The 18,141-nt window shown below is 47.5% G+C and overlaps 1 protein-coding gene across 1 annotated transcript in view; it reads right to left on the reverse strand.

Moving 5' to 3' along the window:
• LOC104084167 (collagen alpha-1(V) chain) overlaps window positions 1-18,141 on the reverse strand; it is a 53,770-nt gene that overhangs the window by 32,075 nt on the left and 3,554 nt on the right. The window contains exons 3-13 of the mRNA XM_009587908.1: window positions 17,479-17,523; window positions 16,788-16,841; window positions 16,122-16,166; window positions 14,896-14,949; window positions 12,498-12,542; window positions 10,855-10,908; window positions 8,817-8,861; window positions 7,629-7,682; window positions 5,853-5,960; window positions 5,175-5,228; window positions 3,896-3,949 (exon numbers count right to left, since the gene is read on the reverse strand). Coding sequence (XP_009586203.1) covers window positions 3,896-3,949; window positions 5,175-5,228; window positions 5,853-5,960; window positions 7,629-7,682; window positions 8,817-8,861; window positions 10,855-10,908; window positions 12,498-12,542; window positions 14,896-14,949; window positions 16,122-16,166; window positions 16,788-16,841; window positions 17,479-17,511 — 600 coding nt within the window. The 5' untranslated portion in view covers window positions 17,512-17,523. The remainder of the gene's footprint in view (window positions 1-3,895; window positions 3,950-5,174; window positions 5,229-5,852; window positions 5,961-7,628; window positions 7,683-8,816; window positions 8,862-10,854; window positions 10,909-12,497; window positions 12,543-14,895; window positions 14,950-16,121; window positions 16,167-16,787; window positions 16,842-17,478; window positions 17,524-18,141) is intronic.

The raw sequence follows: 18,141 nt of genomic DNA on the forward strand, positions 1-18,141 counted from the left end.
GTGAACTTTGTGCTAAACAAGTAATTTAAAACATTGTTTTGCAGCAGCGACAAAGCAGCAGGCTTATGAGATCTGACAGATGCACTCAGCTTCCTCTAATGGGGGACTGTGATTAATTCTGACAGGAAAAAGACAGAGACGGCTGGGTCCTAAATCTGGCATTACGTTAAGCTCCATTACCCTGCGCCTCAAAGAAAACTAATGGCCTAGAGCTTGCTCCCTGAAAACGCTATTTTGGCTAGTGTCAAGTTACCAAAAAAATGCCCATAGGTTTAACTTTCTTCCTTCAGACCTGCAATCCACTACTGTTACTAATCACCTCTTAAAGGAAGAAAGAGAAAGACTTGCTTTCTATGTAAGGAACACAGAATGCTTAAAATATCACTTGCTATTTTCTGTCCCAAATCCATCATCTCACAATCTTGCCTTCTCGTATTTGGCACTCATTAACCAGGAGAATATAAAACAGGAGCTGGAAAACTTTACAATCAACTTTCTTCAAGCTACTAAAATTAGTCCTGCTGCATCCTCCTTGTTCTGCAGCTCCATTTAATAAACCCTGCTGGCATGCCTTTTTTTAATTAATTACAAAAATCATTTAAAGTATTCCAGCTGGTTTTCCTTTAGCTACGGGAGGCTCAATTCAGAGCAGGTGGAGAGGAGCGTGTGCCGCCTCCCTGCAGGTAGCCCCACACACTCCTGTCCTCCTTCTTCAATTCTATTTTTAAGCAAAATTTTCCCCTGCTTATTGCTATCATTAATCATGCATACAGCACTGTGTACTGTTGCAAAGAATTTATATAGCACTGTAGATGTACACAGACCTATATTTTTCAAACAGGCATGCCGAGGGAAAGGCATCTAAATTCAGATTATTTTCTAGGCACCCAAATAAATGGTCTGGATTTCGGTACCTCCACGCACCCCCCAGGCTCTGTCAGACCGGGCGAGCAGGGAGATCTATTACCCCGTGCTAATGGCAGAGGCCTATTAGCTCTAAAAATAAGACCACTTATTCACATCTAACTATTGATTTTATGATCAGGTTTTGAAAATGTCCAAGCAAGCTCACCCGAGCTCGTCTCTGGCGACGGGCAGCTGGGTGAGAACGGGCACCACGACGAGCAGCCACTCGCCAAAACTATCATGATATTTAACAGGTCACACTTCTCCAAAAACACTAAACATCTTTCCCCACCCCCCCCCCCCCTTTTTAATTTTGCCGGCTCTTTTGTGCAGCTGAACAGCCAGAAGCTGTGGTTTCAGTTTGGGGAGCTTTAGTGCTGCAAGCTCTGCCAGCACCAAAATTCAGCTGCCCATGCTGGTGCTGGCAGGATCTGCTGGTGCTGCTCCTGTATCTTTGGTTTTCACCTTTTTTTTATTATTTAAGGACTTGGGAAGACTACTTGTGTTGCTGAAATAATGAGCTGGAAAGGTTATTTCAAATCCTAGATGATGACGATCGTAAGAGAAACGTGTGATTCATACTATTTTGGACACATAAACAACTGTGTTGAATAGCATAATCGTAATACCTTGTAAAAAGAAAAGACAAACACGTGATTTTTGGTCGTTTCAGCTGGAAATTGGGTTACTCCACAATGCACTGGAGAAACAAAAAAAAGAACTCTCTTTCTTGATGATAGGTGGACATGCTCATAAAATAGCAAATTTACTGGTCTCAAGAGAATCAGAGAGGAATTTATCAAGCCTAACTCAATGAGGCTTAAATTAAGTTGATGGTCTCCATTTGCTTTGTGTGGTGTGATCTCAACTCAGTCTATCATTCTGTATATAATTGCTTTTCACTTATTTCAAATCGGATACTTAGGAGCAAAAAAAAAGGAGGATACCAAAAAAGTTACTGAAAATTAGTATTTCTGCTATTCCTAAAAAATTTTCAAGCTGGGCTCCTTTTACTAAAAGAGAGATTTGTCCATGGAAGTTTCTCTCTCTCTCTACTCTCCTCTCTCGCATGCAAACACACCGATAAAACAAGCACACGTTGCTGGACTAGGTGTGGAATGGCATAAATGGTCCAACCACACGTTGGAGAGAAAAAAAATTAAAATTACCGTAAAATAAACCAACTTATTTCTATTTGACAGAGGTGTGCCAGACCGTGCTCCCCCTTAGGAGTCAGGGTGCCAGACCCCGTTCCCTGCTCACCACGGACAAAACCCCCCTCATTTCTCCCCAAATTCCTGTCTGCTTCCTTTCCACCAGAGGTTTTGGGGCTGCCAGCACGGCGGTGCCAGCCCCACCGCAGCCTGTCCCAGGCCCAGATGCATCTCAGCTCTCAGGCCAGGACAACATGAGCTGCCCCATCGCCTTCCAGGCTGGGCTTGAAATGCAAAAATCCCTTTTCAATTCATAACTGAAGAAATACGTGGCCTGCCAGGGAGTGTAACTAAGTGTCCTCAACTACCTCCTCCTAAGAGCACAAAGCCCATTTAGAATAAAAGTGAGCAAACCGCTGCTTTTTTGTCTTTTCTTATCTTGTCATTGCCTTGGTCCTGAAGTTGGGCCCCTTCCCAGCACACCCGCTCCCTCCTCAATCCCTTTCAGGCTGGGCATTGCCAAAATTCAACCAGCTCAACCCTTGGGGTTTTTTCCCCATCTCATAACCGACCAGCTCCTGGTACCTGCTCTGCTCCCTGGAAGGTTCCCCACCCCAGTGGTCTGGCTCTCCATCCCACCAGAACAAAGTTAGCAGATGGAGCAAGAGGGATGCGGATGCTCGGGGATGCAAAGCAGCACGTCTCTGCCCCGCCGCAGTGCCGATGCCCTGTTTTACACCGCCCGAAAATCCAGCCCAAGGATTTTATTGCTGTGTATTCGATAAGGCGGGTGGTAATTATAGGGCTACAGTGAATTCAAGGCTGTCGTGGCAGCCTTATTCACAGCCTCCCTCCTCCCGCCCCGCTGGAGGGAGGGGAGAGGATGCTGCATTTGTAGTTCAGAATGAAATTAAAATTACTCAGTGGAAGAAAAAATGGGGGTGGATATAAACCAAGTTTTAGTAGCATGATATTAATGCAGTGCAAAGTGATTTATATTTTCTGGGCTCCTATCAAACACTTCTGTTAGAAGTCATTTGTATTTAAATGAGAGTAAAAAGGAAACTAATTCCACTCGCTCTCCTCACTCCCTCTTTTTTTTCCTTGTGACCAGAGCTGGTGCAGAAGATGACTTTATGTTTGTACTCTGAATTCCCTAACTCAAGCTTGTCTTCTACAAAAAAAAAAAATCACCACTGTATTTAGACAATCCCTACTTGGGATCAAAGTCTGTGGAGGTGGGGTGAGAGGTAGAGACAGGTCTGGAGGATGGAGCCCCCACACTTTAAGGGTGTTTATGAATTTAGAATAGCTCCACTTATTAAAAGGAGGAACTTGTAAGAGTGTTTTCAGCTATGCGTTTTGAATCTCAAGTTAGGCTAAAGATGGTTCTTCCTGCTTCGGAACAAATTCACCCATCTCTAATAATTACTGTTAATTAAAAAGCTCTTCATGCCCTGAGCAAAGTCTGACAGCACGGGAAGGATTCAGGTTCAGAGAAATCTCTTAAAATATCTTGAGGGAAAAATTTCCAGTGTTTAATTGGAAAGCTGCTCTCTGCAGAGCCGACTGTGCTATTACTGGCATCCTCCTCTCCCAACAGCCGGCGTCGGGAGCCTCTTGCCTGCTCCAGGCTCTCGCCGGTCCCGCGCTCCCTGCGCCGGGGACTCGCCCTGGGATGCGAGCGGCTGGGATGACCCTTTCTGGGCAACCCCTTCATGCAAAAGCAACCAGAGCATCAGCCCAGCAGCTCCTGCAGCGGAGCACTCCCCACGAACTGCCCAAGGACCTTTCCTTGGAGAGAAAAAAAAAAAGATCAGCGAAGCGGCTCTTACCCGTGTGCCCTTCTCTCCGTTGGCTCCTGGAAATCCTGGGAAGCCGATTGAGCCCTTGGGGGAAAGAGCAAAGAGAGAGAGAGAAATGAAAGGGGCAGCTTTGTCCATCCACGCCAGGCGCCCGCTGGCCTGGAATAACCCCCAGTGAGCGCCCGCTGACGTCTACAGCTCCTAATGCTTTTTTTTTTTTAACCTTCCTTTAATAAAAACAAAACTGAAGACACACCCGAAATGACCTCAGAAAAACTTTCATCCAAAAATAACAACAAAAAAAAGGTCCATGCCTCATTAGGAGTCCCTGCAAAGGCCCAAGCCCAGGGTTGTACCTGGGGAACAGGCAGGCTTTTGTTTTTTAGCTCCTAAGTCACTAAGCTACACATGAAAATTTAACTCCTGGCTTGTTCCCTTCTGATGTAAGTGCCTGGAGAATAGCTGCCGCTGCTTTTAAAATATGAATTAGTTGAAGAAATGCAAAAAAAACCCAACCCCACATATAAAATGCAAATTAAAAAACAAACCATCAACACCACAACCAGGAAACAATCTCTTGCAGATAATTATGTCTCCAGTGTTAAACAAGCCTGGTTTTTTTTCAAGCAATGAACATGAATAATAAAATATGATTCTGAAAAAAAAGAATGTTAACAAAAACATAAGTTCCCAAAGCCTCCCAAAGTGGGTGTGCAAAAACTGGGCTGCAGCCTTAGTCTATGTAGTGGAATTCGCAGTTTTAATTTAAAAGAACATTTGAAAATAGCCCAAATTAAGGTGGGCGTGTAGATAAGATACAAAGGGTGTTTTCAAATCTGCAAAAGGCAGTTTTATTTTAATTTCAGGGAGACCCTGATTCATTAGCTATTCTCCTTAATTAATTAGTTAACACTAGTGCAGAGCTTTGAAGATATAAAACATAATACAAGGAGAAGGACTATTATGCCTTTTACTAGCATGAAAGCTCACATGGAGCCTGTTTACATCCATCACCAAAGCAGTGCCGCACGCCCCCGCGTGCTGCAGCCCCTGTCCCACCGCTTTGCAGGAGACAAACGAGGCAGAACCAGTTCCCTGATTTCCACCAGCTAAGGGCTGGGAGCTTAAATGGGTAAAAATACACCCATCTATAAATTTGTCCTGCATGGGTGGGAAGGAGGGACCGCGCGGTGGGAAATTAGCGGGGGACTGAGCCCTTGGCACGGCACCACCGTCAGAGCTCGGCCGGCGCCCGCTGGGCTCCCCAGCACACCTCGCACCTTTCGAGGACTGAACCCGGCCGAGTTACCTTTGGGCCCTGCCTGCCTGGGTAGCCGGGCAGTCCTGGCACGCCGAGTTTTCCCTGAAAAACAAATAAAAGTATGTTATAGCATGAGCAAAAGAGACCTCGCGAGCAGCTTCAGATTTGCACCAGCAGAAAGGGGAGATGCCAAGTGCAGAGAAGTCAAGAGCAAAGCAGACATGACATGGGTGGAATAAAGCTGTCGGGGCACTGCGATCATCCTCTGCCCTCCCTGGGGGAAGCCCAGTGGGTTTGATGCAGAGTGAGCACTGTAAATGTGACGGGACCTAGTAGGGAATGGTTATTTTTTGCTATCCTTTTTTCTCAACTGGATGCACCTAGAAATTAGACTGGAGTCCATGATACTTTCAATTTCTCCATTTTTTTCCTCTGGTCTTTTTTCCAAGACGTTGTACCCAAGCAGACAAGCCCAAAGAGACCAATGTCTCAGCGTGCTCAAGTCACGCCGCTGCAGTAAAACCATCTCCCCTGGGTCTCCTCCGGTCTTTGTGTTGAACAACTCAGGCCGGCCTTCGCACAAAGCTCCTGCAGCTCCTTCTCATCCCTCTGCCCTAAAACTGCCCCCCCATGCTGGGCACTGCCCCAGCCACCCACCTGAGACACCCAAAGATAAGTGGGTTTTACTGTAAAACATCCCTGGGTGACTCCATCCTTGAGACTCACCTTCTCTCCAGCAGGACCAAGAGGACCAGGATCTCCATTGGGGCCAGAGCGACCTTTGGGACCTTCAGGACCATCCTCACCTCGGGGGCCAGGAGGTCCGATTTCCCCCTGTTAATCACAAGACAAGAGTTGAAGGCACAGGCAGGTCCCAGACCCCGTGTTTGCTGACAGCAATACCCTCCCGGCTGCAATCAGATACTCTGTGGAGCTGCTAATACAACTCTTGGAGAAAGCTGGTCTTCACCAAGCTCCTCAGACGAGATTGTCATTGAGTAAATTGCAGCGCGTTATTACAGCACCAAGCTTTCATTCACACAGCCTGGCCATTATCTCCCACAACAGCCGTCTTTTCCTGTGGCCCAACTATCCCATCTACACGCAGTGCCTCTCAACTGAAACAGCCTTCATTAGCTCTGATTGCAACGCACCCTCTTACCCACCTCCCGGTTCCCAAATCGCAGTTTGATGTGCAAGCAAGCCCTGGGAAGTGTTTAACTGAGGGTTGAACCAGGCAACTGGAGAGGAAAGACTGGGCTGGAGCTTTGTGCTAAAAATCATTAGGAAATCTGAGAGCCGAGAGGACCAAGCTATCAATGTGAATTGTTGTGACACTGCAGGCTTCGGCACACAAAACAACAGTTGTCATTTTGTCACGCAGGGTAGCAGGAGATGCTTCCACACGGCGAACACAGGCAGCCTTCTTCTCGCTCACCAGAAGCTGGATGCAGATTCATCCGCGAGGCTCTCGAGTACCCCCTGTCCTTTCATTGCTCATCATAAAACACAAAGAGCTCACTGGTGGGAACTGCAGTCGCGAGCTTTGTTTGAAGGAGCTGATGTCTATCTGCGTTTGGCGAGGACAGAAGTCACCTCCCCGAGATGCCACCTTCGGTCCTTCCTTAGCACAAGTCGGGGCTGGGGAAGTTTCCAATTGCTTTAACTGTTCAATTACACAGTTAAATGCCAGGAGAAATGGAGGATTTGATTTCTACTTTTACAAGCCTTCACGCAAGGCATTCATTTTCCCTTTAAACACGGGGATTACTGACTGCAAAGCTCTCTTGATCCCTGGGAGGGCTTCAGAGCCCGGGGGGACACCAAGCCCCAGGTGATGCATCGCTCGGGGAGGGGACGTGGACACCCCCCCGTCCCCAAGGGCTGGGCGCGAAGGACAGACAGACGCTCTGCAAAGCCACGTGCTGCAGCCACTGCTGGCATCCGAGCGTGATCTGAGATTTCGGGTGGTCTTCATGTTCCACTGACTTTAAAGCCTTTGCGACATGCAACGTGCCCTGCTGCTAAAGATAGGAGTCTAATATAACACCGCACCCCCGGCAGTTTCCACAGCATTGCTTCGATTTCTATGAAAGTGTGTTCCCGGTAACTCTACACTTCATGTTGATGGTACGGAAGCACATTAGACTCGGCAAATAAAGATGCCTACCAGACCCTAGATGTAATATTATGGGGGAAAAGGGATACTGGAAATGAATATATGATACAGCTGGATCACGCAGTATTCCTAGCAGTCAAAGCAGCAAGACAGGACCCTATTATCACTCAGTTTTATTTTACCTTCAGGGTGGGACTAGCAAATTTAGGGATTTACAACTGCTGTGCTTGAGGTGAACATGAAATTCCCAAGTTCCTGCCTCAAGATCGGATGTGCCAGAAGGACTCCGACAAAAGTCTCTCTCCCCGAGCCATGTTGGCACGATAATGCATGGGCTTGAAAAGCAAAGTACTACAAAGATCACATCAGTTATAGACTCTTACCCGGTCTCCTTTGATGCCCATATCGCCTTTGAAGCCAGGGAAACCATCTTCACCCTAAGTAACAGAGAGGGGAAAAAACAGACAAGGTGTATGGATGGAAAAAAAGAAAAAAGGCTTCTCTAGCCTTGCTGCATGGTCCCTACCGGGGGAGGACAAGATTTGGTCCTCAACCACCCATCACACTGGCTTCTGGAAGTCTTTGGTGTGCTCAAACAGGCATGGAAACCCAGCCAGGCTGCAACTGCTGAGGTCCCCGAGGGATCACAGCAAGTATTCCCTACATCCCGTCCTGGCTGCAAGTCTAGATCACAAATCTGGCTTGATGTGAATAACAACACCTTGCCAGTACTGGAAACCAATTATTTCTGAAGTACAACTGGTTTTATTTTCACGGAGGATGTTTTACACCATGCTTCGAGGCAACCTCTAGGACAGTGGCAATATTTCTTTCAGCCAAGAAAGTTTAATTGCAGAGCTCAAATCAATAATGTATTTCATCCTACAGCAAATCTCTCATAGGCAATGAAGACACAGTTCCCAGAAAGACTTTTAAAGTTTGGAAGGTCCCTGCCAGAATACCCTATCTAAAACTGCCGGCTTTGCTGCCGAATTGCTGGGGGCAGGAACAAAGGAACACAGATCTGTTTATGGGACCAGGCAAGATTTTTCTCCATCTTCTGCTCTTCCTCTGGGAGAAACCAAGTGCATCTTTGAGACATGCAGAGATAGACTGTGTTGACTTTCTTATTGACTAGTATTTCACAAGCTGCCCTGATGACCGGGCTGGGCAGCGTATCCCCATACACTGCTACACACTACAAACCTTCAGCTCCACAGAATCACTCAAGCTGCAAATTTTGTCAGGAGGAAATCATCTGGACACTGGACCCTGAGCTATCAGTAACAGCTGCCCCAGCAAACAGCTCAAAACCCATGCTCAAAACGTCATGGAGGCTCGATTGCTCCCAGGTCTGAGCCAAGATGTGACAGAACATCACGGCAGGTACTCAGCCCACACCCGCTCCAAAACCAAAGAGGTTGCTAGTCCCTTGGGTGCTCAGCCCCCGTCTCGGCTGAGAGAAACCCCTTGTGCAGGAGAAAACGTCACGGGGAGCATCCTGTGGGACCAGGCTGCAAAAATGCTCAGAGGCTGTAGCAAATCAATCCAAATGCGCAGTGTTAACTCACCTTTTCACCTTTGGTGCCTTTCAATCCACGAACACCATCTGCTCCCTTGCAGGAGATGAAACAAGATGTTACAAGGGTATAGGCAAGCTTAAGAGTGAAGAATCATTAATCATGCCGATTTTTGCTTCCCCAATGTTGACAATGATATCTCTGCAACTGTGATGTTCCTAAACATGTTGCTAATCAAATACCAGCTGCTGACATCTGGCTTTTGGGTCACCAGTGAGTATCTTATAGTCACAAACCTCTGCTGACTTGATTTGGCAGGTGGGGTTGGTGGTCTCTGCCCATTCCCTGCCCAGGAGTTACGTTTCCAGGCATAAAACTCACTATGAAAAGTTTTTCTGCGTGTATTTTCCAAAAAAACATTTCCACAAATGCCCTGCCAGCACGCTGAGTTCACTCAAGCATTCACAGAAGAACCAGTGCTTGAGCTGTGCCCGGACACTTGGGAAGTGAATCCATTTTAGAATCTCTGAGCACATAGCCAGAGGTCTCCGTGCTGCTCTGCAGCAGGCAGCAGCACCGTGTCTGACACCCCCAAAGGTTAAGCTTGGCTCTTTTTTACCACGGTGCTCACCTCTGTGCATGCGCTTTTTTTTTTAAAGCACATTTAAGCACCAAAATGAGGGGGGAAAAAGAAGTAACACAACCGGCATGGGCATTTGTGATGTGGTGCAGAAGCCCTCCAAAGCTTCACCCAGGCATGGTGTTCAGCCCGGAGGTGCTGAGTGTGGTCAGGATCTGCCCCCTGCTATGCCACCAGCCCAAACCTGTCGGACCCCCATGCTTCCCATCAATCCTGCCTCTTGGGATAAAACGTCACCCTCAGGTATCTACGCCAGCTGTACTATGCAATGCAACTCTTACAATAAGAAACAAACTTTTTTTTTGAGGAATAATATTTTGCTTGGGGTATTTTAAATTTTTTCTTCCCTTTAGCATGTCAAGAAAAAGTATAATTAAAAGTACATCAAAATTTGTGCAGCAGGACAGGGTTCTGGTAAGCGAAGCAAGATCTGAAAGTTATTTATAACCGCAAACCCAATGAGACACATTTTTTTCCCGAACTGAATGCTCGTGCAGTTAATAGAACGCTGCTTGTAGGAAGCAAAACCTTGTCTGTACACACTACGGGTTTGGTGCATAACACACTTTCTCTAGATCATTCTAATGTGGAACTGTTCCACTTTAGCGGTAAACACAACAGCAAACCACTCCCTAATGGCCACTACGTCTCAATCTGCAACCTTGTGAGAAACAAGATGAAAGCTTGCTTTGGCTAAATACATGCTGCTTAAATTTTGAAGGCAGAATAGAAAAAGGGTTTTGCTATTGAAAAAAATATACAAGGGGCTTTAAGAGGGCTTAACGTCACCTATAGTCAAGTCCCCAAGCTGTGTTTGTATCTGCTAGCACAGATCCCTGCAGATTCATTGGACCTTTGGGATGCAGGATGCATCTGCACCTGAACTAATACATCTTGATGGGCATAATAGCCAGAGCTGAACGGGGAAAAAAAAAATCCACCGCCTTCTTATCAGCATGTAAGCGCTGCAAGAGCGAGGAAAGAGCTGGAATTCAGTCTAGTGAAAAAGCACATTGCTGAGACGCACCAGCTTCGTCTAACAAGGTTTTGGATCAGGAGAATGAAAAGCTTGCTTTGTTTTAGTAACAGGCTATTTTGTTTTATTAACAAGCCTTGTTAAAGTTTTCACATTCTGGCTGAGATTTACTTTGGTTGTAAACTGGAAACGATTGGAATGGGACTGAGCCATGCTCACGAACAATTAAAAGAGAAATCTCTCCAAAGCGCTGAACGATGCTAGGAGGGGTTATTGGAGAGCAGGGGACATGTAATCCTTATGGTCTGAGAGAAGACACTAGACCAGGGCTCACTCGAGCCATCACTGAGGTGGCCCTAAGTGCCCTGGTAGGGCATCTGTGCCCATGGGCAGTGTCCACCTCCAGCACAAGCTGGAGAACTTGAGTTGAACAAGCAATGCCACGCCAGAGGATGTTTCTGCATCCTCCTTACCTTGACTCCGCGTGGTCCTGGATAACCGATGGGGCCCTGAGGACCTGGTGGACCCTGGGGTGAAAAAAACGCAAACAAGAAAAACACATCAAAAATCAGCACGAAGGTGCAGCAATAAGGAAAGTGTGTGGAAAACAAATATCCCAGCCATCTGGCTGCTTCAGACTGGGTGGAAATGGCAGTGGCCATCTGAAAATAGCTCAAAATAGCACAAAGCGCTACAGGAACATCACCTCGAGTGGGTGCACTGGGCTGAGCCAACGGCAAAGATCCGTACGATAGGAAAGGAGGATGAGAAGGGTCAGGATAGCAACAACTTGTTAGAAAGGGGATTTATACATAAGGTTGATGATTTGTGTTTTGGATTAAAGAAAAGAACAAGTTCTCAGAGAGGAAGAACATGTTCTGCCGTCTTCCCCCTTCCAAACCATCCTGGTTTTGCAGTAACGCAGCAGAGCTTGTGACGATGATGATCACAGAGAGGAGTTATTGCTTGAGGCACAAGGCTCAGGGTTATGTCCTTTGGCCTCAGCTACGCGGGAGAGGAGATGATCACAAAGCTCCCTTCTGGCACCAAAAGCTGCAAATGCCCATGGACACCATGAGCTGTGCTGGACACAGTGCCCGATACGCACCCTGCAAAAAACTGTCCTTCCCACCCTTGCTGCCACGCCGTCTTAGACCTGCAAATAAATCATGTTCTTCATGGAACCCAGTTGGCTTTTATTTTGCTCAATTCCCTAACTAAACAAACACTCTTCCACTTCTCCCAGCCCGAGACAGACAATTTTTTCCAGCCTGACAGCCAGACAGAGCCGACAGGTCCACCAGCCTTCCCAGACCTCGCACAGTGTCAGCTGCAGGAGACCTGCAGCACCAGCGCTGCTCCGAGACCACCTCCCTGACGTTTGCTAAACGCCTCCCAGCACGGGGAGCGCCAGCACAACCGCTTATTGGCTTCTTATATTCTGCAGAGGCCAACGTTTGAATTTTTGGCCTCGCATGACACCAGCCGAACGAACGGCTGCAGCCATGGGTTGCGCTCCGAGCAGCACCCGAGCAAGGCTCGAGCGGACGTCCATCAACCCGGGCTGCGTTCTAATCACAGACTTTTGACAAATGTAATGTTTTTCAACTGAATGGGACACAGCGGGAATGCAGATGGTAAATCTCCCGGACAGGCGGATGACTGTATAATTCAAGGACTCTAGCCTCCAGCAATATTCTCAAATAAATTGTTGAAGAGGGACTTTGAAGGGGGAGGGGAAGAAAAAGGAAGACCAGGAATACAAAAAGAGTAATTTTCTGCATTCCCTGTGCCACGAAGGATATTTATTTGTGTCTGATTAAGAGAAGGCTTCCCTTCATAGTTTCAGTTTTCACGTCCGCTGGGCTATGGAGCAGTGCGTGCCAGGAAAGCTGGAAGGAGTTGAGAGAAAACCAGCCCAAGCACCAGAAGAAACTCCCAAGCAGATGAAAGCTGGGCTCAGCTTTCAAATTTCAACAGGGTTTGCTCCTTGCCACCTCCGCTGTCCACCACCCCCTGGCTGCCCAGCCATCCCCAGAGCCCCATGGAGATCTGTCTCCATCCAGCTACCACGACCTTCCCCCTTAGCAGTAATGAGGGTCTTGTTGACACCTACCTGACTCCCCTTCTCTCCAGGAGGACCTTCCTTGCCAGGATGACCCTATTAATAAAAGAGAGAAAGAGAAGAGGAAAATGAGTTTAGTGCACATCTAACGCTACGGAAGCCAACAAGCTCGCTCAGGCAGCTATGATTTATTTGTAAGAGAACAGTTGGTCTCCAGGAAGCTCTTCCTGACACGAGTAGCCCCCCCTGAAGCCGACTTGCAAGAGTAAGCTTTCCCCAAAAGCAAGAGAGCAGCATTTGGGTCCTTGATGATATTCTACCTGGTTATTTATACTTTCACTTTTCACCACTTTTCAGCAGAGAGGCACAAACCATTTTGCGATATTCTTCGCATATTAGAACACCTCAGTGAGTTCAGCAGCAAGCAGCATACAAATTTTGCAGATAGGAAAACAGATAAAATTAACTCCATGTGTTAGCAAACTTGTGAAGGTCACAAGATGCCCAGACTGGTCAGAGCCCCTCATTAATTTCCTAATTCCTAGAGTCCATTACAAGATCTCATGACAAATGCTCAGCTAACCTGCATCCCCGCTAGACAGCATCTGGCTGGATGCTGGCCAGCATTCCTCTTGGGATTTGATGCTGAATAACTCAGCATCCAAGAGTTTCCAACACATTCTCATTCATAGCCTTTAGAAGCCTTTTGCTGGTGTTGCAGTCAGTAGAAAACAAAAGTGGGAATTGCCTCAGATATAGCTCGGATGCTTAGTGAGAAACAGGGGAAATCCATGAAAGAAGTTTTTAGTGTTGATTTCCCTACTGTCGGAACGAAAATGGAGCCAGGATGGAAGATGACTCTTTGGTTGGGAATGTCTGTACAAAAGCAATAAGCCCCCGCAAAGGCACTCACTGCACACCCAGGGACCTTTTATTTTATAAAGATGATGAAAACACATCCAGCTGCTCTAAAGCTACTAAGACCTTCTGCACTCAATGGTTTCTTTACTTATGAACTCTCCTCTAAATACACAAATGACTTTCTACCAATATAGCAAGGGAAATCATAAGGGTGTTTTTCCATCACCAGTCTTCAGAACAAGAATGTCAGACAAGCCGGATTCCATAAAAGAAGCTGGTTTAATAAAGAAACAAAACGACAGCTGTCATTTTTACATCAACAAAACGTAGGAGAAAATGCAATCTGAATTTGCCCTGCGAGTTTAAATGGCACCAAGGGCATCCGTGCACAAAGGGGGTCACGTAACCGTGCTTGCCTTCAGCTCCTGATGTCTCTCTGCACGCCAGGGGAGGCAAAATGGAAGTGCAGCAAGATTTCAAAAGCCTTTGTCCACTCTGCACTAAATCATCACCATTTTCAAAATGCCCATCTCCATTACTGCTACTAAGATCAAAAATTGATGAGCAACTTGGTTGGCTTTCGCAGCAAGATGCTTTGGGCCCTCAGGGATTTTCAGATATCTTCCAAGACCAATTTCTACAGAGATATGGGTGGGGTTTTGTCCTTGGAAAGAGCAACCCATATGCTTACAAACCTACAAACTGTCTGCAAACTACAGGGCTACCTGTGGCGAAGGACCTGTGTCCATGCACAGCCACACGTGCTCAGCTTGCAGGTCTTACACAGCCTTGAGTCTGCATAAAAATAGACCTGGCATCTTCTCCAACCGAACTTCCCTGGAGGCTGCTGTAGGAATTTCACATCGAAAGCTGCAGCCTTAGAGGTGTTCTGGGCTTTGCTTTAGCTGCTCTGTTGACTCGGCTAACAATTGTACGAATGTTCGAAATGCCCTCTGTAGGAATGATAATCCCAGGGTGGGAAATGTAATTTTCTTGGCCATGCTCTGCATTTGCATTAGTGGAATGTAACTATTTTACATTTGTCACTTTTAAAACCAGGTGCCTCTGAGGTGTGTAAAAATGAGATCAGGTTTAAAGGCCAGAGAGTTTTAAGACCAATTTCCAGAGCAAGGAGCAAATAATGTTTAATATTTAAAGTAGGAATAGGAGGAAACAGCAAGAATACAACATTGACGTGCAATTTCAACCTGTTCTTATCACCGTTCTGCAGCAGCGCCCAGTGGCCTGAGCGAGATGAGGACCGCCCTGTGCTAGCGCTGCGCATAACCACGCGCACGCAGGAGGCCGTCCCTACCTCGGTGAGCTGCCAACCTCCATAAAACAGAGAGGAGAAACAGAAGGAGGGGAAAGAGAGGTCCAAAGAGATGGTGAGAAGTACCTAGTGCTGCGCTGTGAGCTTGAGCAAAGCTGGGAGCAGGGAGAGGGCTTCTCAAACTCAAACCCTTCAACCCAGCCAAAACGCTGGCAGGGTGAGCCTGACCTTGCAGGTGCGCCCCAGGGTGCATGGGTGCAGGATCAGGCCCTGCAGCCCTGGTGCCAAGCAGAGACCCAGGAGAGAACAACTTACCGGAGGACCATCTGCACCAGGCATGCCAGGAAGACCGGGTTTGCCCAGCGGCCCCTAAAAACAAACAGAAAAACAAAGCTGCAATGGTCAGAGTCTCCAGAGCATCAGAGGACGGGGCTTTTCAGCCACATTTCTTGGTTTTCCTAGCTGTGAAAGGCTGCAGAGAGGTGAGTCTGTTGGAAAAGCTGCCGTGACCTGTAGGGAGTCTGATTATTTCTGTGGGCAGAGTTGTTCCAGCATCCTGGGATGCTGCAGCATTAGTGCCAGCGCCTCGCACAGACACGATATAGCAACGAGAGCTCAACAGGAGACACCGGGGCATGAGGCATCAAGCTGCTGTCCTGCCGAAAGGGCACGATGCTGCACACATGTATAAGCACAAGTTTGATGTGAAACTATGGATGTGAAACTATGGGGCTCACTGGACCGAGAAACGCCCATTCTTTGGTGACAAATGGCAAGGCGATTAACTGCCAAAGGAAGAGCAGAGCTGCCCCAATTGACTGTGCTTGCTGCTTTAACACCGTTCAATGATTACCTTTTTAATTAAGCAAGCCCCTGATTTCTCACACCACCGAGGAGTGCCACTGCTGTTGCAAGTGTGCGACGCGGCACTGAAACTAAAGAGCCCTTTATCTGACAGAACTGCTAAGCTGCTCCTTCGCAGGAGAATTATCGATAATTTGAGTCCACCCCGCGCTGCCAACACAAGCAGGGGATTCTCCTGCTGCACACGCTCTGTAGGCAAAACTGTTCCCCTTGTTTAAATCCTGATGGTCCCAGGGCTGCCTGGGGGAAACCGAGGCCAGCACCTACCCCACGGCAACAGCAGTGGAAAATCGGAGCGAGCCGGAGCAGGCGGGGAAGAGGCAGAGGGAGGGGATCTTGGCTGAGCAGCCAAATCCACGGGCTCTTCCCATTACCATCCCGCTCAGACTTCCAGGCATTTAGCCCACAGACAAAGACAATTTTCGGTCCTCTCCTAATGTTTTACCATAGGCTGCCTTCAAAAGGTTTCCCTTAATATGGGAAATGAATGCAAATATTGTGAATCAGAGGTAAACCGTGCTTTCTTGTCTCTCTTCTGTCTGGAATGAGAGGCATTAGACTTTCATAGACACGGCTGCAAACAGATGTTGCATATGGGGCAAAGGAGCAGCTGAAGTAGCAAATGCATATTAAAGGCAACAGTTGTCTGAAGTCAGAGCTGCAGTATTTAAACGTACTTTCTCTCCTGGGGGACCAATCGCGCCTTGTGGACCTGGAAGACCCTGCGAAAATAAAAAAACTAGGGTCATTAAGGAACAAGTTATTCTTTCCAAATGCATTTTGGCAGTGCCTCAGCTGAGCATCGTTCTGGTGCCTGCAATGGCTGGGGATTTCCCTAGCTCCATTCATTCTCAAAATGTCTTGCGAGAGACGATAAAATTTCATTTTTGCACGGCATGCCTCCACTGGAGAGCTGCACCGCTCCGCCTTGTGCAGCCAGGCTCATCCCCAGAATGGAAACAGAGATGCTCTGAGGAGCAAGGCTTGCCGAGAGTCCTGGAGAAGGCTGACAGCAAGGCTTGGACATCTGTGTTACCCATCTGGCTCCACAGCAACCGGACCGTGGGATGTTAAAAATCAGACATGAGCCACAAGATGTGGCTCGGCTGAAGAGACTGCTTGGACCTGGGTTTGGCTTTGCATCACGGCAGCAAAAGCCACATGAGAACCAGGGGGATCTGAAACTGGGAGCATTTTCAGGAAGATTTTGGGCCAGCAATGTATAGTCAAGCCAATTCCCAGAAAATTCCCTTATTGCTGGTCCCATCTCTGGTGGAGGTGCAGAGCTTGTTCAAAATTACCATTCCTTTTTCCTATCCATGGAGAAGGAGTTTTCCTCTTACCTGAGCACCCGGGTTACCCTGCTGTCCTGGGGGACCCGGCTCACCTTGAGGACCCTGTGAGGAGACACGGGCAGAGCTGAAGGCAGGAAAGGCGAGAGCGGAGCCGGTGCTTCCTCGGGCACCGCAGCTCCGTCCCTGCACAGCCCTGCACCCCCTTGCAGCATCTCGACGCCCTCGCTAACCCACCGCCAGTAACCGAGAGCTCCTGGGAAAGGGAAACAGCTTCTCTCCGTGGTGGGATAGGGAGGGGTGAAGGTATTTTCAGGGCACACTCGCTTCTCTGCACGGACATGCAGCCCAGATGAGCTGAGCAGGGCTTTAGCACAACCTGGCTTTGCACTGGCTCTTCTGCAGGGAGTCCATTTCATCCCATTAGTACAAAGTATGAGGCACAAGGATTTCCCGCTCCCCCCCCAGTTAAATTACTATATTTTGATATTCATTAGAACAACACACATCTCGATGAAAATGTTTGATCTTTCACAGGGAAATAATGTGTAATTCCGTCAGAAATTATAATAAATTAACATCCTTTTTCTGTAAGAAGATACTCTCTGTGGTTTTCACAGGCTCTGATAGGAATCTAGACCAGGCTAAAAAGCAATTAGCAAATCTAATTTAATAGAGTACATTTTACGTTTCGCTCTATATAATAGCTGAACTGTCTGTGAAATTTGCCGTAAAAACTTACCACATTCCCCTTGGGACCTGTTTGTCCATCCATACCCGCCACACCCTGAGAAAGGATTTAAAAAACAGCACTAAGAAAACACCTCGTTATTTTGCACCACAAAAGCAGAGAAATTGCCATAAAAACAACAAAACATCAGGAGGCCCTTCGGACCACATGGAAAGGGAACAATTTTCTAAAGGTGTTCGGTAAAGCAGCCAATTCCACGAATCCAGTTTACACTTTAAAAAGTCATTTCAGTGTTTTCCCCACTGGTTTAACCTGCCTGTGAGGCAGAATCAGCACCAGGTCGAGCAAATCGTGGCTAAGTACTGCAGCTGATCGCCTCTGACAGCGAGCAGGCATGCAGTAGCAAATAAAAAGGAACAACCGGACAAAAGACCTCACTCGGGACGCGAATGCATCGTTCAACAAGGCAGCGGGTGAAGGCAACGGGGCTGCGCTGTGTCGTGCCAAAACAAAAGGCAACCGGGGTCAAACACTCCCTGAGCATCTTCATTAAGGGGGTAACATGGTACGTGGTCATCTGGAGATGTCCCAGTGGTGGGGGGTTCCCCAGCCACCGTTTTGCTCTGGTGGGGCAATTTATCTGGGTGTAATGGCATGCTCGTGCAATATGGGACAGCTTTGGAGCAGATCCTGAACCCCCATTAAATTTCAGCA

This window comes from Fulmarus glacialis, unplaced genomic scaffold (assembly GCF_000690835.1).
Source record: "Fulmarus glacialis isolate BGI_N327 unplaced genomic scaffold, ASM69083v1 scaffold16981, whole genome shotgun sequence".
NCBI lineage: Eukaryota > Metazoa > Chordata > Aves > Procellariiformes > Procellariidae > Fulmarus > Fulmarus glacialis.